Source organism: Pelmatolapia mariae, linkage group LG10_11 (genome assembly GCF_036321145.2).
Source record: "Pelmatolapia mariae isolate MD_Pm_ZW linkage group LG10_11, Pm_UMD_F_2, whole genome shotgun sequence".
Lineage (NCBI taxonomy): Eukaryota > Metazoa > Chordata > Actinopteri > Cichliformes > Cichlidae > Pelmatolapia > Pelmatolapia mariae.
The window spans coordinates 69176401-69203803 of NC_086236.1; the positions used below are offsets into that span (position 1 = coordinate 69176401).

A 27403-nucleotide genomic window follows, 5' to 3' on the forward strand; every position below is an offset into this window, starting at 1 on the left:
AATCATTAAAGTGAACTGCCTGAAATCAGGGGCGTCTCCAGAATTTTTTAATATGGGTGGCAATCCGGGGGCCACTAAAAAATATCAAGGTGGCACACCAAAAACAGAATTTCCAGTTTTATTATTCTGTTTTTAAATATAGGTTACTTTAAAAAATATGGCAAAAAAGAGAGAAAGAAAGTAATTATATGCCTAGTTATTTTTCTGCTGATAAAGCTGATACTTAAAGGAGATACATATAAAAACCAAATAAGTTTTTGAAATCAATAATGATCTGTTTTAAATAACAAGTTAATGTTTCAACTGAAGGGTGTCTTCCTCCCTCTTGCTGAAATTATTACCAACGTGAGAAAGTCTTGCCGAGGGGGGGTCAGCAAATTTTTATTTTTTTTGGGGGGGGGGTTGGTTGGTCAGTGCCTCCCAGGCACAAAATCTCCCCATCTACAGTATTTCCGAACTAAGCAACAATATCATTTTGCTTTTTTTGGCATTTGAACTTGTTGAGATCAAGAAGTACTTTCCTGTGCTGTCCATTTTCTATGTAGGTACTGCTCACGATAAACAGAGAGGTGGATAATCTCCTCTTGTGTGGCGCACACCACAACTAACTGCTGTAGCGGGTGGCTGTTGCTCAGGAGGTAGAGCAAGTCATCTATTAACTGGAGCGTTGTTGGTTTCATCCATTGCTCCTTCAGTCTGAATGCCAAATTATTTCCGGGCAAGATACCGAACCCCAAGTTGCTCTCCAAGGTGTTCATATGAGTGTGAATGCGTGTGAACGTTAGACAGAAAGCACCTAGGTGTGGAAAATGTGCTTGTATGAATGAGTATGAATTGGTGAATGAGGCATGTTCTATAAAGGGCTTTGAGTGCTCAGGTAGAAAAGAAGAAGAATAAAAGTGTGATATAAGAACCATATATCATTTAATGAAAAGAGCTCACCACCTAAAGAAGAGCAGCAATACACAGTACACAGTTTCTGCAGCACTATATACATATGGACATTATTTAAGGCGATGGAATCAAGATATATGCTAGTGGAGTGGTGACACTTTTGCACAATAAAGTAATAAAAAAGGAGGCGTCATTGTAGGTCCAGATTCCACACATTGGCTGTCAAAAGTGCCTCAGTCTGACTATGCAGTCCTAAAGAAACTGCCGACATGTCATAGTAGCATGATATAATAGCTGTTTTACACAAATGCAGTAATGCACTGAAGTTTTTGCCATTTGACAGAAAATGTTGGAATATCAGTACCTTGGATGACCATCAAGCCATTTACCTAATTTATCTACGTCTATTTGGCAGAACTGATGATGGTGTCATATGAAGTAAAATTAAGATAAATATAATGGCTGAGTGTTAGGATAAAAATAAATTAGCATGATTCTTAAGCTTCAATTCAAAACACCAATGAAAATTAATATACACATTAAATGACTGTAGCATCCTGTTGCTCTTATTAAGCTGTAATATGGAGTATGCAGATACTGCATGCAGAGAGGAGCCCAGATAAAAATTGAGAAGACTTATTTCATATTGTGTGACTTGTTGAAACGTCTGCGTCTGTTGGACGCGATGAATAAAAGAGTCAGAGGAGCTCCTTCAAGCCGTGCAAGCACAATCATGGTATTACAGTTAATGAAATTTAGATCAAGTGTGAGCAGAGAGCTTTAGTCAATGTGGCTTAGCGCTGCACAGCCCTGGGCACCAATCACACTGAAGGCAGGCTACGGTTAACAATCATCCATGAATGCTAAGCTGCTCAAAGTATTTCTTCAGATGTTAAGGGCTAGCCTTTGGTTCTCTTCTTTTCTCCTTTAGCTTTTGCTCTTTTCCACAATAACCTTTCAGGCACATTGTGACCCATTTGGACCTAAAGGCCTGGTATCCATCTGGTGCTAAATAATGACTTTGTGACCATGCCCAACAAGAAATGGCATGATATGAATGGCATAGCTTTATGTCTGGGGACAGTATTTATAGCTGGCTGTGCTCTTTAAACACAATAACAATGCACAGTTGGCCTTTGCCTTGTGCAGATTTGTTCTGTAGCTCTCGGCAAACAAATGCAGTGCAGAGCCTAATGTGACTCAACATGGCAAGTCCAATGTGGTAATGCTTAGTTCTCCCAAAGGCTATGCAAACATGCAATTATCCCATTGTAGTTCATACGGTTAATTCTGTCTAAACTGTGATACTACATGGAGAGCTGAACTCTTAGAAAGGAGCTGTTCAGCAACTCAAATAGTAGTTTCATGTACAGTGTTGGAGCTTTGAATAAAAAATTGAGCTTACATAATCAAACTGACATCTCGCAGTACTGCTGTGGAACTGATGAATCAATTTCCGAGGATGAAACTTAAAACACCATCCGCGTTCTCTTCAACGTGAAAAAAGCACTTTGGTTCTACGCTTTAACAAACCTTAGAATATTATGAAAATGCTAAAAGAAGGGTTGTTTATGACCTGCCATATAATAAATATAGTCATCTATAAAATCAGACCTGTGTGAAATCATATTTCTGAGATTTGATTTAATCTGACAAGTTGACTGAATTCATTCTCTTTCACTGAAATTGTGTGGGAGAGCCAGCCCTTAGATACATTACCTCACTTTTACTCTTCAAACTGCTTTTTCTTATTACTCTACAACATACTGACACTCTCCTGCTGCTGTAGGAGTCTGACATTGTTCAGCTGTGGCTAAATTTCCACGTATATAACACTGCAATGACCCTGAATGTCTCAAGACCACCAAACCAAATTTTTGCTGATTGTGGCAAAGCAACTCGTATTTTATTTGACCTTTTTTACATAGTTGGACATGACAGCAGAACTGAGAGCTCTGAAGTCAAGACACATCCACTGGCTATAACATCGCAGCGAAGCGGCAGCCAGTCAGCGGCGATGATCCTGAGATGAACCTCGACCCTGGCCGAGAGAAAGGTCCTGTCTTTGAGTGCTGGAGCCAGTTGTGGATTTGAGAAATAATAAACAAACACAAGCAGGGAGAAAGAGAGCGAGCGGTACAGTGACCCATTCATTAGTGAAGCTGACCCTGCAGGGACAAAGAAGCTGTTCATTAAATAGACACTCGAGGCCCAGTCAGAGATCAGACTCTCACCCCAACAGTGAGGATATTACACTTCACATACAGTGCTCAGAGGAAAGATCCCATTATGAGGCCCGAGGACTCCCCGGAACCTGCTGGGGCCCTGAGTATTACAGGGAATAGATAATTTCATTATGATTGAAGCTAGGTAAAAGTGCCTGTAGATCATTTCCCTTCTTTTTGGTGACTTTCAGATTTTTTTTTCATCTTCAAAGTACCTGATTTCTCTGCATATTAATGTGCTCTTGGCTTCTGTGTTGCTCTGAAAAGAAGGAATTTAATTTCTATGGTCAATGCAGTCATGAATGATAAAAAAAAAAGAAGCAGAAGCGGAAAGGAGAGTAATTCAACCTCTGACGTGCTACAATGCAGTCAGTTAGATAACACCTGTGTCGTCTTATTACTTACAAGGTGTACCTTTACACGCCAGCTGTGACAATATTAATTGTCCCGGTTTAGAGTCCTACAGTGCTTGCAATAAATGGTTATAGTGGGGTTGCAGTGGATTAAATCACAGGTGTGTTAAACTCTGGTTTGCATTTTGTGTTTTGTATTTTTCTTTTTGTTTTTTTGTTTTTTTGGTCTCCTGGTCAGTCTTAAAAAATAAAAACTTCTTGGTTAGGTTTATGTAGAGCTGGGCGATATAAGATTTTTTCATATCACGATATGTTTTTTTCATTTCAGGCGATAATGATATATATCACGATATAAGCCAAATAACTATATTTGTAAGATTTAAATGTGCCGTTGCTCACAAGTAAAATGTGAAATAATCTGCAGCTTGTTTTGATTTAAATATTTATTTCCCATAATAAGTTCAACAGGGTAGATGTACTTAAGGAACATGAGACTTCAGTTTCAGATAAATAAAGGCAAATATTGCAAACTACACAAAAGGCAGCCGCTAAAGCGTTTAAGTTTCAAAATAGAACAAACAAAACAGACTACTAAATTGTCAATTCCACTTAGAAACAAAATTTTAATTCTAAAAATAAATCTTAGTTTGTTTTACAGAAGAACAGACAAAATTGACTAACTTTTGTCAATATCAAATAAACTGAGAACTAAAAGGAAATTCTCAATCTCTCCTTGTTGTATAGCTTAGCTTTTCAAACAGTTTTAACAGTGACTTTAGTCTGACAAAAGCCGAATGACGAATTAGCGCTTTCAGTCAGAGATTGAGCATGCACCGGTTTATTGTATTTCCAGACTTGCTTTCGGCACAATTTACAGTGCGCTACTCTGTTTTTTGTCAGACTTGAAATAGCCGAAATACCTTCACACTACGGAACTTCTATGGCCCTTCCGTTCGACAAGCTCTCCAGCATTGGAACCATCATCGTTTTTTTCTTCGGTAACCTTCGGTCACGCTCTCGGTTGATTTTTCTCTAGTCGGCAAACTCATTTCCTTCATTACCTGGGCGGCCCGGCTGCAAAAACAAATACACATGTGCGGCTTGGCACTTGTGCTGTACGTAACAAGTCACGTGACGTGACGCTGCGGCTGTGATTGGTTCGGCTCTGCGCTACTTAATTTGGATTGGCTGTTCTTTCTTTTTTTTAAGAGGACAAGAGAGATGAGGTCTATCGCAATAGTTTAATTTTTCTATTGAGAAAAAGTTATTTCGCAATACATATCGTTATCGTTCTATCGCCCAGCTCTAGGTTTATGGAATGATTGTGGTTTGGGGTAAAATACCCCCTTCACAACAGTAACTACACACTGAAAAATGATGAGTAGCATGTGACAATGCAATAACCATAAGCATCAAAATCTGCTTACAGAGGACACCTTTTCTATAAAAGATCCATTCCAGCAGCTCTGATAAAACAACATTAAATGATGTCCCAGGAATGAGAATGGGGGAAAATGTAATAATACATAAACAGGCATATCATAAAGACGATACCACAATAGAACAGACTCTGATTTGCCTTCCCACGTATTGAAGAATCATCAGTATTGGTTCATTCTGGAAGGTGATTCGGTTGGTGGCCTCCAGCTTGCACTAAAATGTTCACAGCCAAGTGTGAAGTGGTGGGAATGAGAATCAGCGCCTCCACATCTGAGGCCATGGTTCACAACTAGAAAAGGGACAAGTTGATGCCCCAAGTTGAGTTTAAGTATCTCGGCATCCTGTTTATCAGTAAAGAAAGAGTGAAGTGGGAGATTGGCAGATGTGCTACCACTATTGGTTGTTTTACTTCCCATCTTTGTCTTTTTCCCTCCATTATTGCATATCCTATCCATTAGTATCACATGTGTCCATTTGTTCCCTTCTAATATTTGTAAGTCTGACTTTACTGGCTGTGTCCACCTCAAGTTCATCTTCAGATTTATTAAAGGTAATCACACCCCTATTGTGTGTTTGTTTTGGACTTTGTGAAATTTGTGTTTCTGGGATTCTTGTAAGTATTTATTAGCTTGAACTCGTGCTTTGTTTTTGTTAGCTTCCACTTTTTCTGTTTAGTCTGCCTTTGGGTCCTTTTTAATGGGCTCGCAGCATCAGCACATTTACCTCATAGAGCATTCCTATGATGCTTAAATTAATTTTTCTGTGTTATACTGTATTATGCTCTTACCACACTTTCCCTCATACATTAATCATGCAGGTCATCTGAATAACCCTTCTGTCAACATTCCCTCATACCTTCTCAAAGTGCTGGTCATGTCTTACTATGGAGTGATGACAGCCAATGTAGTTCAAACACTAGTGCTCTGACAGAGGTCACTACCCCAAACATGCATGAATTTTTAATTTGCTTTCCGAAGCAAATATTATAAATGAGGGGTGGGTGGTTGAGCCTATATAAATATCCAACAAATACCAACAAGTGTCAAGATTATGCATTAGTAGCTGTTCCAGTGCTTTATTGCATGTGGCAAATGTATCTCATAATTTTCAGTGGTAAAATTGTTTGAGGCGTGTGCTTGACAATCACGAGTCAAAATATCACACTGATGACATGAGCACAAGTTTGAATAATTTAACATGATGAGGTTATCAATAACATTACTATTAGCTATAATAATGTGCGGCCAAAAGAATATTTGGCTAAAACTGGGACTTCTGTACATGCACTTTTATAACATAGTCATCTGTTAAGTTTCATCAATATGTGGGCTTTTGTTTGTGTATTTGTCTTCTGATATCAAATAAAATCCAGAAGAAATTCATATAAATGGAACACAATTGAATGACTTGCCCAAATGTGGGTTGTATTTTTTTGTATGACACCTGTTTTTTTTGTGTCAAAAGATTACTAATCAGACATGTGTCAAACGTGTGATGTGCAGCCGAGTGACAGTAATGGATAATTCTTTGAATACTTTGTGATAAATGGAGGCGAGACACACTTTATTTTCAGAATGTTAAATGAACCTGTCAGACTGCATGCAACATTGAAAAGTTAGCTGTAGGCTACACGACTTTCACATTGATTTACATTTGGAGAAAAAAGGCCTTGTTCCAGCTTTGTGTCTGAACAGAGCGACATAACATGGAAGCAACTGTAAAGATCAGACATAGCAAACTTTCTCTTCTGAGAAGATACATAAGACTACAGCATCAGGCAAGGCTGCCACTGTTCTACTTAGATCATGTTGAATATGGCCAAGCATTTTGACCTTTAGCCACTCTTTAACTCCACATTACTAAGCCAGAGGAGTGTTGAAGGGCAGTGCCAGAGAGCAGTCTTAGAGGAGATAACTTTTGTCTGGGATAGATTAGATATGAGTGGGATGTGTTTTATTTTGGTGCCGGAGACCCTGTCTGATTCTGTTGCATATTTGGTTTTGGACACATTTTATTTCTTCTGCTTGCAACTGAATATCAGCTGTCAAGATAATATTCTCTGTCTTTGTCAGTTTGTATTGTGAAGACAAAAATCTCTAATACACATTTTTCAATTATTGGATTCAATTAAAAATGTTCATCACATCAAAACTCAACCACTCAAAAAGCTTATAATTAGGGCTGAATCCTCCCTCTTGTTTATGTAGGAATAGGCCTGGGCTGCTGGGGGATTCCCATAATGCACTGCTTCTTTTGTGTTTATGCACCACTCTGCATTTCATCATTAGTTATCATTGTTTTCTCGCTCTCCTCCCATCAACCCCAACCAGTCACACCAGCTGGCTGCTACTCCCTGGGCCTGATTCTGCCAGAGCTTTCTTCCTGTTAAAGGGTTTTTTTCTTCCCACTGTCGCCAAATGGTTGTCCATTTTTTTTCTGTATATTGTAGGGTCTTTATCATGTATTACCGTGTAAAGCACCTTGATGCAACAGTTGTAATTTGGTGCTATATAAATTGAATTGAATTGAACTGAGAATTCATCACTGGGAATCCTAAATATATTTCACTTCTTCTTCTCAAATCCACAAGTTCTACAAATGAGTCGTGAGCTGAGTCTGTAAAAGCCCAGTAGGCAGAGATCACTTGATCAGATGGCGTGTTGATACAGTGTGAGGTAAACCAGCCATTTCAAATATGCTTAGAGGCTCTTGTGTATGCTTCATCACGATGACTCCTGTCTGGCACATTGGCTGCTGACACTGAAGACAAGACTACAAGGCAGCTTCATCATAGGCTTCCATTTTTGGAACTGTGCTCCTGATTGCCTGCTGGGCAGGATTTTTATCTGGATCTGGGTCAGCAAGAGGTGCCCTTACCTTTACATCCCGTCTCCTGCAAAGAGTCCAGCTCTGGGCTCAGCTCCGGATAGTAATCAATTAGCTAAGAGGTTAATGTGGGGTTGAACTGAAGTTTCCCAATTAGTTTGATTTCTTTTCCTTTGTAGTATCAATAGCCTTTGGATAACACAGTCAGAGTGCAGCCACCCTGTGTTAATGAGTGTTCTGCAGCCTCCTTGGTGTACCATCTGAGTTGGGCTGACAGGGTTAAGACGGTTTTAGTAATGTCAGCCAAGTTTCTTTGTGGTGAAACATAAATTAGACCCTGTGTTCTTTATTCAGTTTTTTTCAAGTTGTAGTTAAATGCATACTTATCCTTATTTTCTGTCATATTTATACTATTACAATAGTGCATGCTTGTATTTTGTATGGCAAAGGTTGAAATAATGAGGTTAGGTTGTGAGACAAAAGCTCAGCCTTCAAACTGCTTTAAATATTCAGTTTCAGGCATATTCAGAGGGCATATTCCTAATATGGTCATCTCAGACACAGATACCCACCCCCACATGCTGTTCTTAAACAGTTTAATTTAGTAGAGTCCAGGAAATCCATTTTATGAAGCCCCTTTAAGGTCTATATTGTTATACAAGACAAACTAAGATCTTGGGTAAAGTCTTACTACAATAAAATGGTGTGTCATCAACCATATCATTAATCCACTTACTATAAGTGCAGTGATTCTCTGAGCATGTCATTTCACTACTTTACCTATAAATTGTCCTTCAGTTGTCCTTTACCTTCCATCTCATCACGATGTTTTCCATTAAGGTCCATTAAGGAACTATCTGATTACATCTGTAGTTCCATAAGTAGAAAGGGGCTAATTGCTAAAACTTAAAATGCTCAAAGGTTTTAGCAACACCTTTGAAACAGAAATAAATAGTGCTTTTGTTGGTGACTGTTTTAAGCAGCACATTACTAGACTTTCGGTATGCTGACGGATACTTCTGCTCCTTGTGGATTTGAAGCATTACACTAACAGATGCAAAGGAATCAGCAGTATCAATTTAACCTCTAAGCATGCAGATTAAAATGTGCTAAATCCAGATATGACAATTAAAATACCAAGGTGTTTGTAATCAATTTGACTAAATTGTCAAACTTGTGTCTATTTGTGGTTACCAACAATTTTTAAAATTGCAACATGTTAAAAATTGGGAAACAGTCTGTATAGAACAGACTTAATATGAAACATCACATTAGAAAATAAAGTTAGCATCATTTTATATCAGTTCAAATAAATAACAGCTGCTCCGAATTTATCTAGAGCTGTCCAAGCCAGGTCAGGTTGTTGAGCCTAGGTGGGATGTTGTGGCATTGCAAAATGCCAGTTTCCTCAATTATCTAGAATTCAAAAAATGTTGGTTTCATCACTAACAATCACAAGAGAACAGTACATTGTGAATCAGAATGGGTTTTTTTGTATGTATTTTGTATATTATTTTTTTTCTCTTTCTCTTATTTTCTTTTCTAAATGTACCCGTATATTGTTCACATGTTGAAATAAATTACTAATCAATCAATATAAAATGGAAAATTGGATGAATAGTTTAGGACAAATGGCCACCTGAAAATCAACACATATCCCCATTTGGGCCTTTTTTTTTCTCCAACATTTAGTGTTCAAAATGTATTAAAGAGTCATTTTTGGTTTTGATTAATAACTTTTGATCTTTAAACTAAGAGAATACCATATAATGACTGAAATTTTTAAGCATCATTTTCAGTTGCAGTAACCCTAAATTAGTAATGTCTGACTACATTTATATCAAAAGCATTTTGACTGTAGGCCAGTGTTATTCACCACATGCCAGCAAACCACTTAGCGATAAGGTCTGGTTGTATTGTAGCCACATGCTTAAGAAAAAATGCTTACTTTCAGAAAACTAGAAGTTACCGTAGCTGCCAAATAAAGACTTTTACATGTTTTGTCATAATGGCTTTTCTTTGTAAAAGATACCTTTTAGCAGCCAAGCGTGTTATGTTAATTTTAAACAGGGGTCTGATGAATGATAGGAGGTTAATCTAAACAGACTGCAACAAATCATTTAACAAGATCATGTCATGATTTTGATATTGTAATTGAACTTTCAGACAATAAGAAAAATATAGAACATCTTTTTATTTGAGGTTACATGTCGGTATTCCTGAGTCAGTACAGGTAGTATATTTAATTATTAAACCACATATACAGCAACCTCTCCCCTCCTCTAGTCCTGTTATGTACTGTCTGTTCAATCTGTGCTGCCATTAAGTAAATGGGGACAAGGGAAGACTTTGCCAAACACTTATGTACCAAGAAATACGTTTATTGATGTTTGTGGCAATTTCTGCTGGCTGCCAATAGACTTTGATAAATGCCACAGATAACTCATAGCCCCTGTAAATTAACTTTCAGACACTTGCGTTTGATCACCTATAATCTCTACTGTTGCACATTGTGTTTGCATTGCCTAATCATCCCTCCCCGCCCCAATGGCAGCCACCCAGTTTTTAAAAGAAAGAATCACTGTGTCTGACCGAAGTGTCGTGCAAAAACAAGGCGGCGGATTATTTTTATTTAATATGACACATTTTTGCACTCACACTTCAGCTGCTGACAGCTTTTCAGCACATTTACATCAAGGGCCATATTAAAGGAGTCTGTGAATATATTGTGTCATCCTTGAAGATGTATTATGTGCCTTTTTCTTAGCTGAGAAAAAGAAAATGAAGTAGTCTTGGTTTAGAATTAGGTTTCAAGCATTTGATTAACTGATGCTTCCATATGGATTTCTGTTTTAAAGGTACACATGAAGTGGCATTAGTGCCTTCCATTAATCACTATTAGGGTAAATATGGCTTATTTGTTCATTCTACACTTTCAATGGAGTCCAGCCATTATGCTGTTTTGTTTCACTTCCTCCAATCTGACTAGCATCTTTTATTCCTGCTAATATAATTTCCTGCTTCTTCAAAGCCGTATTGTGATGTGTTGTGTTTAGAATTTCCTTACAAGTTTTCTTACAATGCCCCTGAGTGCTTTTCTTGTCATTTAAAGCTGAAAGGATTATTGTTTTATGTTTCTTCATTGTGATTTGAGCTTGTTCATTTGTTTCCCAGGTCCATGGGGAAGATGTATGGGCAGCGACTGTGGCCTGGGTGGCAGCCAAAGCCGGGCAGTCTGGTGTGCCCATGTGGATGGCTGGACAACACTTCACACCAACTGCGACCAGGCCCAGCGTCCCTCAAACCAGAGAAACTGTTTCCGTGTGTGTGACTGGCACAAGGACCTTTATGACTGGAAACTGGGTGCCTGGAATGAGTGCGTGCCAGTATCAGCGAGGACCTTTGGGGCCCCACGGCAGTTCACGTGCAGTGGAGGCGAAGAGGGCATTCAGACCCGGGAGGTGGGCTGCATACTCAAGTCAGACGGATCTCCAGCAGAGGATGCCATCTGTGAGTACTTTGAACCCAAGCCTCGTCTAGAGCAGGCATGTTTGATCCCTTGCCCTCAGGATTGTGTGGTTTCTGAGTACTCGCCATGGACATCCTGCTCCAAAACGTGTGGAACAGGCCTCAGGAACAGAGTACGCAGTGTCCTAGTCCCTCCACTTTTTGGAGGCGCTGCCTGTCCCAACCTAACTGAGTTCCAGTCTTGCAAACCAGGGCCTTGCACAGGTCCAGAGGGCATGTACAGTCTCAGGGTTGGACCGTGGAGCCTTTGTGCCCTCCCGCAGACTCGGACAGCTCGCCAAGTTAAACGCAGGAAAGGCAAAGGGCAAGGGCTCCGGGAGAGGGCAGGAGTAAAAGATCCCGAGACTAGGGAGCTTATCCAGAAGAAGCGTACCAGGAACCGCCTCAACCGGCAAGAGAGTCCCTTCTGGGACATTCAGGTGGGCTACCAGAATCGGGAGGTGACCTGCATCCATAGGAATGGGAGCACTGTGGGACGCAAGTGAGTGGCAATAATTTTTATGGTAATGTGTATGTTGTTGTTTTTTTTGTTTTTGTTTTTTGTGGGTGTGTGTTTGTGTGTGTGCTTTTATTCCCCCTCAGCATAAATTTAAGCTTCCTTCCTTAGGTACTGCAAATGCTTTTGCTGTATTTTTAAACTAAAGCATGTTTCCCCTGCCTTTCAGGCTTTTTGCCTAATGTAATCAATATGTCTGTTTTCATATTTTCTTAGTGTTGCTGACTATTGATTACTCTATGTATTTGTATTTTTGTCCATTTATTTTTGTCAGAAGGTCAACCTAGACTTTCATGTATACTTGTCCTTCATCTGGTGAATTTCTTACAGCTGAACATGAAGCCAAATTTGTCCTCCTGAAAGTTTTTCTTCACCCTGTCATGAAGTGACACGCAGGGGAGGATGTTTATCCGCTGTGTCTTTGTCACTGCTGTGCTGTCAGAGCAATGAGGCACAACTCCCCGTACATTGTATTTCATGTCAACTTCTGAGGATGGAAGTGGAAAAGAAAAACTCCTTTTGTGACATGAGATCAATCTGAACTATGAATCTGTGTGGTACTTTTCGAAATATGGCAATTTTCTGTTTTGCCCGGTGGTTTCGAATCAGATGTTTTATGAAAAATTGAACAAATCAAGCGTTGCTCAAAATGCCACCAAAAGGATGTTTTTCTTGCAAAACAACAAAGGAACAAGGTTATGGTAACCAAGGATATAGGTTAAAGGCACAGTTTACACAAACAATTCATTAATTGCAGTGCAGCCTCAGTCATCTATATCCTTACAGCTCCTATGGGTGTGGATGAGCCTATATTGGACAAAGAGAGCTCTCTGACAATGCCTTTCAGAGCATAAAGCAGGGAATTCAGTGTATATCATAGCCAAACACTATCATGAGGCCAAACAAGGCTCCCCTGCCACTCTGCATTTCATTGGACTTTAATGTGTAGCTCTTTCTGCCAGAGGGTGCAATCTATCAAAGCTGCCTTCTCAGAGAGAGAGATGTATTGGATCTCTATATTCAATATATGACACATGGTGAACTGAAAGATGATTTTTAGTTTAAAATCTTCCCTCTAAACAAGTTTATATGCAATACAGAAAACAGAACACTCAGTACAGAACTTGTTACCTCCGTACATTTTACTAACCAACTCAGGATTGTGCAGGGCCTAGAGCCTATTCCACAGTTATTGGGCAACGAGTGGGGTACCCAGAGAGAGCCCACGCAGACGCAAGGAGAACAAGCAAACTCCACACAGTAATCCATGACATACTATCCAAAAATGTATATAGGATATAGGATCAGGAAAATAAAGCACAAGACCTCCATTTTCTCCCACATTCTGATGAATGGTACAGATCCAAAGTGTTAGCGGGTCTGTTGACATGGCCAAAATAAATCAGGAAAATATAGATTTCTCAGCTTCTTCCTGATGTGTTGTGCTGCTGGTTTTCCAGTCAGCTCAGCCTCATTAGAAAACATGAAATAGTCACAAAAAAGTAATCTAATTCATGTGTGTGTGTTCATGGACACAAATTATCAGTATGGATATATAGTTAAAGTTTTTCAATAGGAAGTATATTTTGTGTAAGAAACACATATTTTGCCCAGAGATAGATGGGAGGCATAACCACGCCAATGAAGAAAACAAAGCTTTAGAAGAGGTGAAAGTAGAGCTGGGCGATATAAGATTGTTTCATATCACGATATGTTTTTTTCATTTCAGGCGATAACGATATATATCACGATATAAGCCAAATAACTATATTTGTAAGATTTAAATGTGCCGTTGCTCACAAGTAAAATGTGAAATAATCAGCAGCTTGTTTTGATTTAAATATTTATTTCCCATAATAAGTTCAACAGGGTAGATGTACTTAAGGAACGTGAGACTTCAGTTTCAGATAAATAAAGGCAAATATTGCAAACTACACAAAAGGCAGCCGCTAAAGCATTTAAGTTTCAAAATAGAACAAACAAAACAAACTACTAAATTGTCAATTCCACTTAGAAACAAAATTTTAATTCTAAAAATAAATCTTAGTTTGTTTTACAGAAGAACAGACAAAATTGACTAACTTTTGTCAATATCAAACTGAGAACTAAAAGGAAATTCTCAATCTCTCCTTGTTGTATAGCTTAGCTTTTCAAACAGTTTTAACAGTGACTTTAGTCTGACAAAAGCCGAATGACGAATTAGCGCTTTCAGTCAGAGATTGAGCATGCACCGGTTTATTGTATTTCCAGACTTGCTTTCGGCACAATTTACAGTGCGCGCTACTCTGTTTTTTGTCAGACTTCAAATAGCTGAAATACCTTCACACTACGGAACTTCTATGGCCCTTCCGTTCGACATTGGAACCATCATCTGTTTTCTCTTCGGTAACCTTCAGTCACGCTCTCGGTTGATTTTTCTCTAGTTGGCAAACTCATTTCCTCCATTACCCGGGCGGCACGGCGGCTGGCAGCTGCTTCCCAAACAAATACACATGTGCGGCTTGGCACTTGTGCTGTACGTAACAAGTCACGTGACGTGACGCTGCGGCTGTGATTGGTTCGGCTCTGCGCTACTTAATTTGGATTGACTGTTCTTCTTTTTTTTAAGAGGACAAGAGAGATGAGGCCTATCGCAATAGTTTAATTTTTCTATCGAGGAAAAGTTATTTCGCAATACATATCGTTATCGTTCTATCGCCCAGCTCTAGGTGAAAGATATTGCATTATAACCCAAAACATCATTTTCTTGTACTAACCTAATTGTTTTTAATTCCATTTTAATATATTTTAGTTCAGACAATCCAGGCTCAGGTACAGTTATTATAAAGACACTCTATTTAAGCTGCGTTAGCCTGCTGCATACTCCAAGCTGCTTTGCAACCCACCTTCATTCCAGGTCCTCCTTTTTGTGCTGTTTCATAACGTTCCATCATCAGTGTCAGATCTGTTGTCATGCATGCTCCTGCTCTGTTCTGTTCTTGTCTTGTTGCTGCTCCTCTCCCCACGTCCAGGTTTCCAATTATGCACATAGTAGGGGTCGGGGCAATTACTGCAAATGGAAATCTTTTTATGCTTAAGAGTGAACGGCAGAACAACACGGCATGTTCACATAACAGACAAGTGGATAATCTAGTGTCATTATGTGTGATTTAAGAGTCAAGTTACTAAAAGAAACCTCTAAAGATATAGATAAAGAAACTGGTTTGAGAGACATCCATTATGAGTGGGAGATAAAAGAAGTCAGTAATTGTAAAGCAATATCATAAAGTGAAAAATTGGAACCACATCAAACAAATTACTATTCAAGTAGGTCACTAAATTACACCTTCAGTGGGTACTTTTACCCAAAATACATGGTTTAACTGTACGAGTGCTTCCACTTATACTGCTAAGCCGATGGGGAATCTAATCTTTTGCCCTGACATTATAGCTGTGAGCTACACTGTCTGACTCAAAATAAGATAGATCAAATAGCTCTCAGCTCCATCTCACTCACTCTAGTTCCTGCCTGAAATGCCCATCAAACATTTACTCCCCTCTCTGCTAGAGATCACCGTATTTGATAGAAGGGCATTGCTAACAGAAACCTTTCACAGTACAGTATCTTTTTAAACATGATTAATTACCACTGAGATACTCTAGCAGTATGCTGTTCTCCAAACTTAAATTCATTAAGTACACATCAGACATATTGTTCCCCAGTAAATTTTAGGCGGTGCTAAAGTCTAATGTCCCTCCCACAGACTCTGTTGGGGAGAAACTATTTTTCTGACTGGCTAATATGACTCATTATCTCTAATGAGCTCATTTACAGTTGCATACATTTTGTATCCTGCGAAGATCAGATATGGTTGCATTGCTTTACCGAAATGAAAAAGCCAAGTGGCTAAAGTTTTAGAGTAGGTTACCGGAAGGTCCCCGGCTTATGTGCTTCACAAATGTCCTTGGGCAAAATACTGAACCCCCAAATTAGTCCGATGCATCCATCAGTCTAGTTTTGTGTCCTGGATAAGACAAGTGTTGTATGCTAGGTGAGATTTTCTGGTTTTTCCCATCTGGTCTACACATCTTTTCCAATGCTTACTTATTTTTATCCTGAGTGGGGACATAATTTACTTATGCTTCAAAATGCTTAACGCTACTTTGACAGCTATGTGATGGAGCTGCTTTTCCACTGCAAGTGGAAACAGTTCATACTGCAAGCCAAGATTAGCTTAGGCTTTCAGCGGCTAAGCTAATCTGGAAATACAATAATGGTACAAAAAAAAGTAAAAAACTAAAAAAAGAGAGTACATCTTCTGTCCTTTCTAATATTTACATGTCAGGACATGAATAAAAAATATTTAGTCTTTACCGGGATGTAAAATTAGGTAAATACAACCACAGATAAATAACATCACATGATATATTTCATGGTTTCAAAATGTATTTAACTCTTAAACCAAAATGCAGAAGCAGTGTGTGATTCAATAACTAGTACAACCACTTTTAGCAGCAATAACTTAAAGTACATAGCGTTGCTGCAGTTCATTGAGGTTTGCGGGCATTTATTTATGTACAACACTATTAAAGTTTCTCCAAATCATTTCAGTCAGGTTACAGTCTGAACTTTGGGCCATTGCAACATCTTGATTCTATTCTTTTTTTGTGATTTTGCCTGTGTGCTTGAGATCATTTTCCTGTTTCTGCCACACTTTAGGTGTCAGAGACAATTTACATAGAAGTATTCATAGTATACATAGGAGTATATAGAGTTCGCAGTTGACTCAGTGACTGCAAAATAATTGCAGTCATTGAGTTGGTGTGGACCTCTTTTATAAGCTAAATCATTACCCCTCCACCACAGTGTATGACAGTTGGTGTGAGGTGGTTGTGCTAATATGCTGTGTTTAGTTTTCTTCACAAATGGTACTCTGCATTATGGCCAAACATGTCCACATTGGTCTTATCAGTCCAAAGACATTGTTGGCAAAGTCTTGTGGTTGGTTCAGATGCAATTTTACAAAACTAAGCCAGGCTGCCATGTTATTTTTAGAGAGAAGAGGCTTTCTCCTGGCAACTCTTCCAAATAAGACACACGCCTTTTTCTAGTTGCACTATCATGAATAACGTGCTAAGTGAGGCCTTTAGAGTCTGAGATGTGGCTCTTGGGTTTTCTGCTATTTCTCTTAGCATTGCATGCTCTGACCTTGGGTTGAATTTTCCTAGGGCATCCAATCCTGCCAAAATTGGAAACAGCCTTTAATTTTTTGGATTTATGAATAATCTTTCTCATTGAAGAATGAGAAATGGTTTTATAATCCTTGCCAGATTGATGGGCACCAACAAAATCATTGCTGAAGATCATTCACAATCATTGGCGATGTCTTTCCTTCGTGGCATGGTGTTATGATTCAGACTGCCAAAACTTATATTGTTATTATATTTCAATACTTTCAATATACTTTTACACTGCTTCTGCCTGTTGGTTCAATTTTTGGTAAATAAATAATGACATGGAGTAATATGTTGTTATCTGTGGTTGAATTTGTTAAGGCCCGTTAAGAATCTGATTATTTCTATTATGTCCTGATATTTAAAACCTTACTGCTTTCTTTTTACCATGGCTATAGATCTACAACGATCCATGGATAGCTTTCAATATGCTACCAAGCACAATGGGCTATTTTAGTGAGAACTGCAGCTAGCTAAGTAAGAGAAAAATGAAATGGATTCAGCAGATTATCATGTTATGAAGCACCCTCACAAAAGAAAAAAAATCCTGGAAATAGTGGTAAAAAGAAGGCTATCATCAAAGCAGACTAGAATATACTGTATTATATTTTTCAGTTAATTTAGTTGCATTTGGAGGTTATTTTATATTAGATATTGAAGGACTAAAATCTTGCTAGAGTATGTGAAAGGGTAAGTGATTTCTGGCATGTTATAATAGTGTTTAACCTTTTGTATTGTCGTTTTGTTGCTTCCCATGTGGGATAGAATAATAGGAAATTATTATTAAATAATTAAATTACTTAGATTGTTACACACATTTTTTTAATGGTTTTTCCAATCTAACAGTTAAGTTCAAGTTCCAAACTTTAACTTCTAGTTAAAAAAATGTAACTATTCTGGAAACTTTAGATTGACAGCAGCAATGACTAACAACACAGTAGTAGCCTCCATAGTCTACATGTTCTACTGAGGCTCCTGATCTTTTTTGAGTTCTCCACAGCTCTCACTTTTTCACAAATTGCAGACTGGTTGTTTGTATAGTATGAAAAGTGCTGCATAAATGTATGTGTGAATGGATGCAAAGTAAAGTACAGCCCATTCACCGAATGTAAATACCACCAAGAGGCTATTGAAAGCCTGCTGTCTGACTGTGGTCGTAATGCCTTCCTACCTGGTTCGAATACTTTCATCTTTCCACGACATTTTTTTTACGTATAAGAATGCGTGGAAATAGTAACACACAGTTTTGCTTTTCTGCTGTCTTGATAATTACAGCTAAAGTAAAAATATAGTAATATTGACTAAATAAATGAAGATCCATCTCAATATAGAAATGAAATAACATTTTTTCTCTATGCCTAAGCACTTTGACTCTAACATTTGCCGCTCACACTCCAATGGGAGCAGCTGTGGGTTTAGTATCTTGCCCAAGGATAATTTGACATGCAGAGTAGAGGATCAAACCACCTTCAAATTGGTACTCAACCAACCTCTACCTTCTTCCTAGCCGCCCATGGTGAAAACATACCAAAAAAAAAAAAACAGAGTGTAAAAGGAACAACCCTTTGACCACAGCTGCCATTATTTGCCCAAATGTTTCTTGCTGAAATAGCTGCTGACAATATTCAAGTGCTTGACCATCACTATTTGCATAGTCAAGACAGAAAACATACAGACTAACTTAATACAGATGACAAAATTCACAAAAACTTTACACCCAGTGTTCAAGATAACAAGGATGCCCTACAACTTTACTGTCATTATCAGCAACACAAAAATTACATATAGAAGTTGTTCAGCGTAAAGTCAGCATGAAAGCAAGAAACAAAGTTTCATTGCTCGTGTACTAACTTTGGTATTTTATAAACAGGGTATATTTTATTGACTCTTCAAAGGTTGTGCTCACTAAGATCTTACAGATCCGAGGATGTGGTGCATGCAGTCTGAACAGTTTAGTGTAAGTTGCAAATTACGCCTGTGAGACTTGTAAAACGCCAAACAGGTGTCAATAAGTCTCTGTAACATGTATTGGTGTAAACCTTTGATGTCTTTATTAAGTGAATGTAAAGTAATCAATTATTCTTTTAAAGAGCTTCTTTGGATCCATCCTCTCGCTTTCTGTTCCTTGACTGACATTAAGTTAAAATGTCATCACTGCTCCCTTCAAACTTGTACTTGGGGCTTTTGCGACGGCTCTGATCTCTTAGAAGGATTTGGTGACAGTGCCAAAAGAGCCCGCCTCTATTCATATCACATTTCAGTCACACGCCACTTGTACTCTAAGATTTAATCAATTATGTACTAAATCTATTCATTAATGCTTTGTTTGCGCCAAGCTCTCAGCACTAACTGGGATCAAATATTTCAAAGGAGCCGTGAAAACAACTCACATGCCCTTAGGAACATAAATATTAATCCTTGACTTGTTTATTTCTTGTTCTAAAATATTCATAGTTGTTTTTGCCACTTGCGGAAAAAAAAGAAAAAAAAGTGGAACAAACTTCCCAGTGCAGCAAAAAAAAAAACAGTCATCTGCGGACCGGGTGCTCTCCAAACATCTTGCTCACTTCATTTCCAATTTCGTTTGATGAACATCTGTCAGTGAGTCGCTTCTTTCTCTGTTGCTCACAACTCATCCTAAACAGCCAGTTTCCTTATAACTTGTACTGCTGTCCTGTTGTTTGGGCTTGTTTCTTACTTACTTTGATGCAGACCCATATGGAAAAGATATATATATAAATCTTATAAAGTTTGTATCTGTCTTGTGTGAAACTTGTATGAAAAGCATACAAGAGTGAAAACAGATATAAGATCCCTTGAAAAATTATATAAATGAAACTTGTATGTTTTGGATACTTACTAAAACAATATATGAAAGTAATGAGAAAGTGGCCACTTTCATGAGTAAATCATATAAGCCTTATATGATTCACTATATGAAGTAGGCCACATCTTATGCAAGTCTTTTATAAGTTTTTTCTATTTCTTTTCCATATGGGGAAGGTCGTACAGGGATCGACTAATTTTATTTTTTGAGACCACATCTATCCCTCAGATATTTTTCTTTTATTAAAAAAAAGGCTGCTTTAATCATTTTGATCAACATCAATTATATTTTTTGGTCATTTGAGAGGAACTCTGCTTTAATCAATGACTTTCAAATAACAAGTGTGTACAGGTGTTGAATTACAGTATGCAGACTTTCTGTCTGCCTGCATCTTGTCTGGAAGCTGTTAGAGTCCATTACTGAAAGTAGATGTATTAAACCTACATGCTTAAGAATGAGCATTTTTCAGACGTCATCTTACTTATTTAAATAGAATCTGATTGTGTCCTCATTCTGTCTGAATGACTGAGATGAAGAAATAATGACTTCTTTTCGCAACTTTGAAATCTCCACAAAAATGCTCGGGCATGCACACAACAAACGGCAACGACTCAAAGGATCCAGTTGCTGAGAAAATGGGTCACTGGCTGCATTAGGGGGCTTTTTAAAAACACAAGAAGTTCCATCTGAGACAGGAAATCGAGCCATCACCCTCTGTGCGCCACATTCACTGTTTAAATTCCTCATTGTTTTCCTCCCAAGCAAGATGAGCCGGCACACCAAGCGTGTTTGGCAGAAAAACAGAACTAAGATTTTTCACAGTGTCGCTCCAGTAGCACTTCAAAGACTGCAGAGGTGTTTTAATCTGTGAAGACACAGGAGTTAAAAGAAAAAAAGACACAGCACAACTGAGCTCATACATTTCCTGATTTATACCAAAAGTCTGAGTTGCTGGAGGTGAAGTGTGGTGGCAACGTCTAAATGAGAGGTTTCTAAATGAAGCAGAGCTGTAATTAGCACTAATAGCTCGTCAGCTGCTTTGCCTCAAGGGGAGAGACATCGAGAACAAGTACCAGAAAGCAGTCGGCTTTAGTTAGAGCAAATTTCTAATGATTCGGAAGGGACCCAAAGAGGACGGGTTATTCATTACGTCTAAATACTGTTTAGATGATCAAAAGATGTTTGTGAGCGATTGATCAGAGGTTGTTTTGGCTGTCTTAACACTTGACACTTATTGGTACACACACCGTGCCATATCATTCCTTTTTTACTCTTAATGTGAAACTGATTATGCAGTGTGTATGCTAATGAGAAGCTAATGACAGTTAAGGGCGGAGGGTTCAAAGCTTCATGTGTGGTGTCACACATGTCGATGCAAAGTCTTACACCAATAGGCAACTTGGCACATTGACATTAAAATAGAATTGAGAGCTTGCTGAAAACTTTAGTGCCATTGTAATGAGGCATCAGCAAGCTATACACCGCATGACTTGGATGAAGAAGTAGAATAGTGAAATGTTAAGTGGATTCATTAAGTCAGTGAATCTACAGGCAGTTTTCAACAATGCTGATATCTGGTATTTTTTATTAAGAAAAACATTTTAACACATGATATTCTGACTAATATATGTAACTGCAGAGCTCCTTCAGTGACAGACTGCTGCATCCTCGATGCATGAAGGAGCGTTTCCGCAGGTCCTTCCTCCCTGCAGCTGTCAGACTGTACAATCAGAACTGCTCCCAACAAACATAGAGGTTTACATCAGCGCTGTAACTTGCACTATTTTATCAACCGATTCACACTATAACCAGGGTTTGCCTCTTAACTTCATTTAATTGTATTTAATTTAGTAACGGTACAGTACTCTGTTTTTGGTAACCATTGTCCTTGATGTAAATATGTAAAAATTGTGTATGTTTCTGTTCTGTGTCTTGTGTACTGTTTGTTTGTATATGTGTCTTTCTTGCTGCTGTTACACCCAAATTTCCCCTTGTGGGACAGTTAAAGGATTATTCTATTCTATTCTAGAGGCTTTCTTACCACGAATGCTGTATCTGTATGCTAAATGTGGGCCTGTATCCAAAAACTGATTACCCTGCTCTTGACTTATAATATCCATTCACAATTCTTATAATTTTCCTTTTTCTTTCTTTTTCTGAAAAAAAAAACAATGAACAACTTAAGCAGGATCTTCCATACTCATTTTCAGTTCCGTCTATTTTCCTTTGACTCTTCTAGCTTAGCTTTGCACAATTCAAAGTAATCATTCTCTATCTTATATTTCCTACATCCTCTCAGTTCAACCTCTCTCTGAAACAAGCTGTTGCCCCTTGCAAACAAAAGGTTTGAATAGCAGGTGGGTGGGCTTCTTCACGCACAGCCAGAGATTAGGGTTATCGTCTCTCATTAGCATCACACAGAGCCAAAAGTAGGAAAAAAAACTGTCTCAAATTGAGTGTTTAGAGCAGTCTGTGGCCTGAGCATTTGGTTGCATGTGCTCATGTGTTCATGGCCATTTGACCAGCAACCACTGCAATATATGCAGAGGTTCCAAATGTTTTCAGATTTAAACATTTGGATCACATGCTATTTTATTTAAAGTATTACGTGAATTTAACTATTTTTCTTTTAAGTGATAAAAAGAAAAATATCTGGAAGTCTCTGTTCTGAAAATTCAGTTATTATTTAATTTAATGTCGGTTTTTTGTAATGCTATCACTTTAGACAGTTACAATTTTATAACCTCTGTCTGTGGTAATCACTGACAGTTATGGACACAGTAACCCTCTGCACTCATGGTGTCACAGCATCAGCAAACTAACAAAAAGATAAACAAAACACAACCTGAGCAACTGATCTAAACCGAACAACCCTGTATGCCAGAACGCATTTGAGATGAGTTTATTTGCTATTTCAGTTCCATGATTTTCATGTCGCAAGAGAAATAATGGGAATAATAGTGTAAACTATAGATAGACATTGTATACTTTTGGACCTTTGACTAGTTCAGGTTATTAAAACTATTGAGTTACAATTCTGAAATAAAAACATGAATTTATATTACTTAGATTACTAATTTTTGTAGTTATTTTGAACATTTGGATTTAGAGTCTGAGTGATAGCCTACCCAGGGCTTACCCCGTCATTCATCCTATGAAAGCGTAATTGGATCAGGGGTCGGTCGGTTGGCTGGTTGACTGGTTAAAGGGCTTAATTACAAGTGTAGCATATTCTCTATTTTATTTGTAGTTTTGTCGGAGCTATAAATAAAAAAATTTTCTTTTCAACCAACAGTCCAAATTTATATTGCATTAATGTTCTTATGATATCACTAAGATTTCATGTCATTCCTCTTTATCCTTTCCCAGCATGTGCTTAACAAGGGACCTTCCACTGACCATCCAGTCATGCGTTCTCCCCAAGGACTGCAAGCTTACCGACTGGACCATTTGGAGCCCCTGCACCAAAACCTGCATGAACCCTGAATCTCCCAGAGGCAATCGGACTCGGACCAGACAGGTGCTCCAGTTCCCCGTGGGCGAGGGGGCGGAGTGCCCACCCCTGGAGGAGTTTGAGTCTTGTGAACCTCAGGGTGAATCCATACCACCCTGTGCTACGTGAGTCACTCCTGATGATAGGGAAGAGATGCAGGGAGCACAGGTGGGAGTGAGCAGGGACTTAAAAAAAAATTGAGTAAAGTGTAGATGTGGAATTCATAGCATGGTACACAACAGGAGCTCATGTTTCACAGGGATAGAACTGCATGTGATGTTGTGATGATGCCCACCTCTTTAGTTATAGCATGGTTAAGAAAGACTGCAGGGATTCATATAAGGCTCAGGCACAAATACAGCAAACCCAAAGTGTTTGGTATTCAACCTGACTGAGACAACACACGCTTCCTGCTGAGTTCCCTTTACACACACCACCCAGCTAATTTGCTCTTCTGGGTGGCCTGTGTGTTTATTTGCGTATATGTGTGTAAGTGAGACACCATATTGGGATAGATTAGTTTAAGTGCTTGGGCTGGTGCCAGACACAAAGTAAAGACAAATGGATGGAGACTGTAAGGATATTCTAATTCCAGAAAATTACACACACTCATACATTAAACCATTAAAAGCATTCTCACAGATGGTTCAGCATATATCAACTCATAATTGTGTGTGATCCTAATCCCATCCCGGATGTTTCTGTTGGGGATATGTACAACTAGCCGACTAGACAATTAAATGGTGGCTTCATCTGCGAGTTGACCCCAGAAACAGTGGTCAGCTAGACAAACTTTTTATTCCTTATTAATTTACAAATATACATGCCTGTTACCTCTTGTTTCAAAGAGGACCGCAGAGGACAGCACTCTTTTCTTTCTCTGACAAGTTGTAAACAAGCAGGCTTTATCAAACAGACTGTATCAAAGTTTAATCTCTTGACTTGATCAATACAGAACCACAAGAAAGAAAGCTGCTAGTGCAAGCAATGTTAGTGTTAGCCACATTCAACAAATTTATTTACATTATTTCAACAGTTTATTAAGCAACTTATTATTGTCCAACCTTGACACTGATGTGTCTGAACATCTAGTAGGTTTTCAGAGACACAGCTATAAAATGCTGCTTCACATCCTTGTATAGGCTGCATAGTAAACTGAGGAGTGTAGACTACATTGGTTATAGACATCGAGTGCATATTTATGTTGTAAAGTGATTTCTGCAAGATTGTAAATACGCTTATTTTGCATTACATTACATGCATTACTCGCATGGTTGGTTCTCTCACTGTTGCCCATCGTTCCATGTTCTATGTTCACCTTGTAGTTACACCTGGAGAACCACAGAGTGGAGCGACTGTCGGGTTGACACATTGCTGAGCCAACAAGACCGTCGACGTAGCAACCTGACAGGGCTTTGTGGAGGAGGCTTACAGACGAGAGAAGTGTACTGTGTTCAGGCCAACGCTGAGCTTCTAAAATACCTCAATGACCTTCGAGAAAAGGACAAAGGTAAAGTCAACAGTATTCCTAAAGACCCTGTTGTGTATGTATATTAACTTTTGAGTTAGTACCTGATATCAAGATGTCATATACTGTATGATTTAGAAATTTTAAAATGTGTAATCTAATTTGATGGCTGATGGTTGCATCCTTCAGTACCTGATTTCGGGCCCGATTTGTATCATCGCTAGCCTAGAGTTAGTTGTAATTGATCAGGTACTGACCATTTAGAAAATGATTGCTGGAAGTGAAATTAGTCATAATTTCACCTAGTTACTTGCTATTGTTGCTAGCAGATTACCGTGTTTGCCCATAGTTTGCGTGAAAGATGCCAATTTTCAGTAAAATTATGAAGAATTTCTGCTTTTTGTTATGTTCATTCAGTCACAGTGGGCTACTGACAGTTTTTTGAGATGTTAATGTTCCCTTAGCTCAGTGGCTCTTGAAATGTGGGGTATAAAAGATGGGCTTGGTCACTGTGACCTCACACACTGGTTACTGAAGTCCCAGCATGAAGCCTTGAGCTGAGCCTTACCGTCCTTTGGGACCACGTCTTACGAAATTGTCCTCATAGTGCATTCAAAAAGACTCATCCTAGTGACTGAGACCATGATTGTTGCCATTAAAAGTTACAGTTACAGTTAAAGTGTTACCACTTGTGCTTGTTGGTTATATTTTATAGAGTTTGTGTAGTCTGCTGTACATCCACTTCAGAATGTAGTGACTTTACCTCATTTCACAGCTTGTTAATACTGGTAGCCTTTTCTTCACATACAACCAGCAACAAGCATTTTAGCATGTCTCTCAGCACAGCTTTTTTTTTTAAGCTGAAATAAAAGTTGGAGCTGTAGCATTTCTATGATTCTCCACTTTAATGGGCCACCAGTGTTGTAGACCTTCTTACCTAGCAAGTGCTTCTTAAAATATGAAGTAGATCTCTTTACAAGTGTCAGATACTTACTATCATCCAGCTACAACATGATTTGACTGTGATGTTGTTCATGTCCTCTTCACCCACAAATTCAAAATTATGCACACCTCCACAGACTAAAAGCTTTCTTCTCTGCAATCCTGCCAGCTGAGCTGCACTTGATGCTAGTATGTAGCGACTCATAAAGGACAGAAAGCAAAACAAATAAAGTGTAACAGTAAAATGTAACAGTAACTGAAAAGGGGTAAATACCGCAAATCTAAGTATACGAACCTGAATGCTCTAAGGCAGCGGTCCCCAACCCCCGGGCCTCGGACCGGTACCGGTCCGTGAGTCGTTTGGTACCGGGCTGCGAGAGTTGAGGCTCAGGTGTGAAATGTATGGTTTTCAGGGTTTTTATCGGTTTTCAGCGTTATTTTGTTATCGTTTTTATCGTTAACTCGGTTTTCCTGGGTCTTTTCACGTGTGTTATGAATAAATCTTCTTTTTTTCAGTACCGGTACTAGTTTTATTTTGTTGTATTTATCCGCGACACCTTAAAGGCCGGTCCGTGAAAATATTGTCGGGCATAAACCGGTCCGTGGCGCAAAAAAGGTTGGGGACTGCTGCTCTAAGGAGTTACTCTGGAATGTGTTAACCTCAAGACTCTTACTGATTTACTGAATAATGTGGGATGTGGTGGATTGACTGTTTTGGTCTCTGAAGGGGGACGTGCCCCTGTATTACATAAAGACAGTCCCAGTGACTTTCAAAGAGTGAGCTTTAGGATTTAGAAAAAGAAGACATCACTAACATTGGATTAGGACTCTCGGAACTGCAGAGAAAAAGTCAAATTGTTAATAAAAAATGCTCTTTATCATATTTTATGTTCTTGTCAAAGTCCAGTTTTTGTATCAATGTGTAAGGTTTCCTCTTTGAGGCCAGTGAGTCATTCAGTCTTCAACCTTTTTTTTGTCTGTTGTCTGAATCAACTGTACAGACATATACTGGAATCAACAGCCCATGACGGTGCACAGAGTTTGTCTGTGTCACAGCTCAGCCTCTGACTCATCTGACAGAGCAGCAACTCAATTTTTCTCCATTTTTCTCTGTCATTTTCACACAGAATGGGAGGCAAAAAATATATATCTTTCTTGCTGCATCTCTGTATGTTTATTAATAGAACCAGCTCCTTTTTTCTTCAAGATTCTGTAGGTTTTATCTTGTGAATATGGACCTTCACTTCATTTTCATGCTCTTCAAAGCATTTTTTAAAAATCTACATTGACTTGATATGTAGTCATAGCCAGTAACATAGCTTTTCTCTGCATACTGTTAAAACATTGCAAACATGACTTCAGAACTGCAATTTATTGTTATTTGTGAATACAGCAGAATGCTAAAAATGCTGTATTTTTGTGTAGTGTTACGAGCTTATGCAAAGGTGTGGTGTCCATCATCCTTCTTTCCCTCAACAAATCAAAAGAATTGCTATTACTCAAACACAGTACTCTAGCACTGGTCAGATTTTAGTGAAATATGCATATAACGTTAACCTCATGGGTCTTCACCAAACTGTCCTCAGGGTCAAGGTCATATTCATCATTTTAATAGGGACTTTTCCTTCTAGAAGACTGGTCAGATTTGAATGAAACAGCATTAATTCCCCTGGATAAAACGGAGCCTTCTCAGTGGA

The 27403-nt window shown here is 38.6% G+C and overlaps 1 protein-coding gene across 1 annotated transcript in view; it reads left to right on the top strand.

Moving 5' to 3' along the window:
* Positions 1-27403, top strand: part of thsd7ab (thrombospondin, type I, domain containing 7Ab) — a 192998-nt gene that overhangs the window by 56231 nt on the left and 109364 nt on the right. The window contains exons 2-4 of the mRNA XM_063485184.1: positions 10913-11747; positions 23173-23421; positions 24622-24806. Coding sequence (XP_063341254.1) covers positions 10913-11747; positions 23173-23421; positions 24622-24806 — 1269 coding nt within the window. The remainder of the gene's footprint in view (positions 1-10912; positions 11748-23172; positions 23422-24621; positions 24807-27403) is intronic.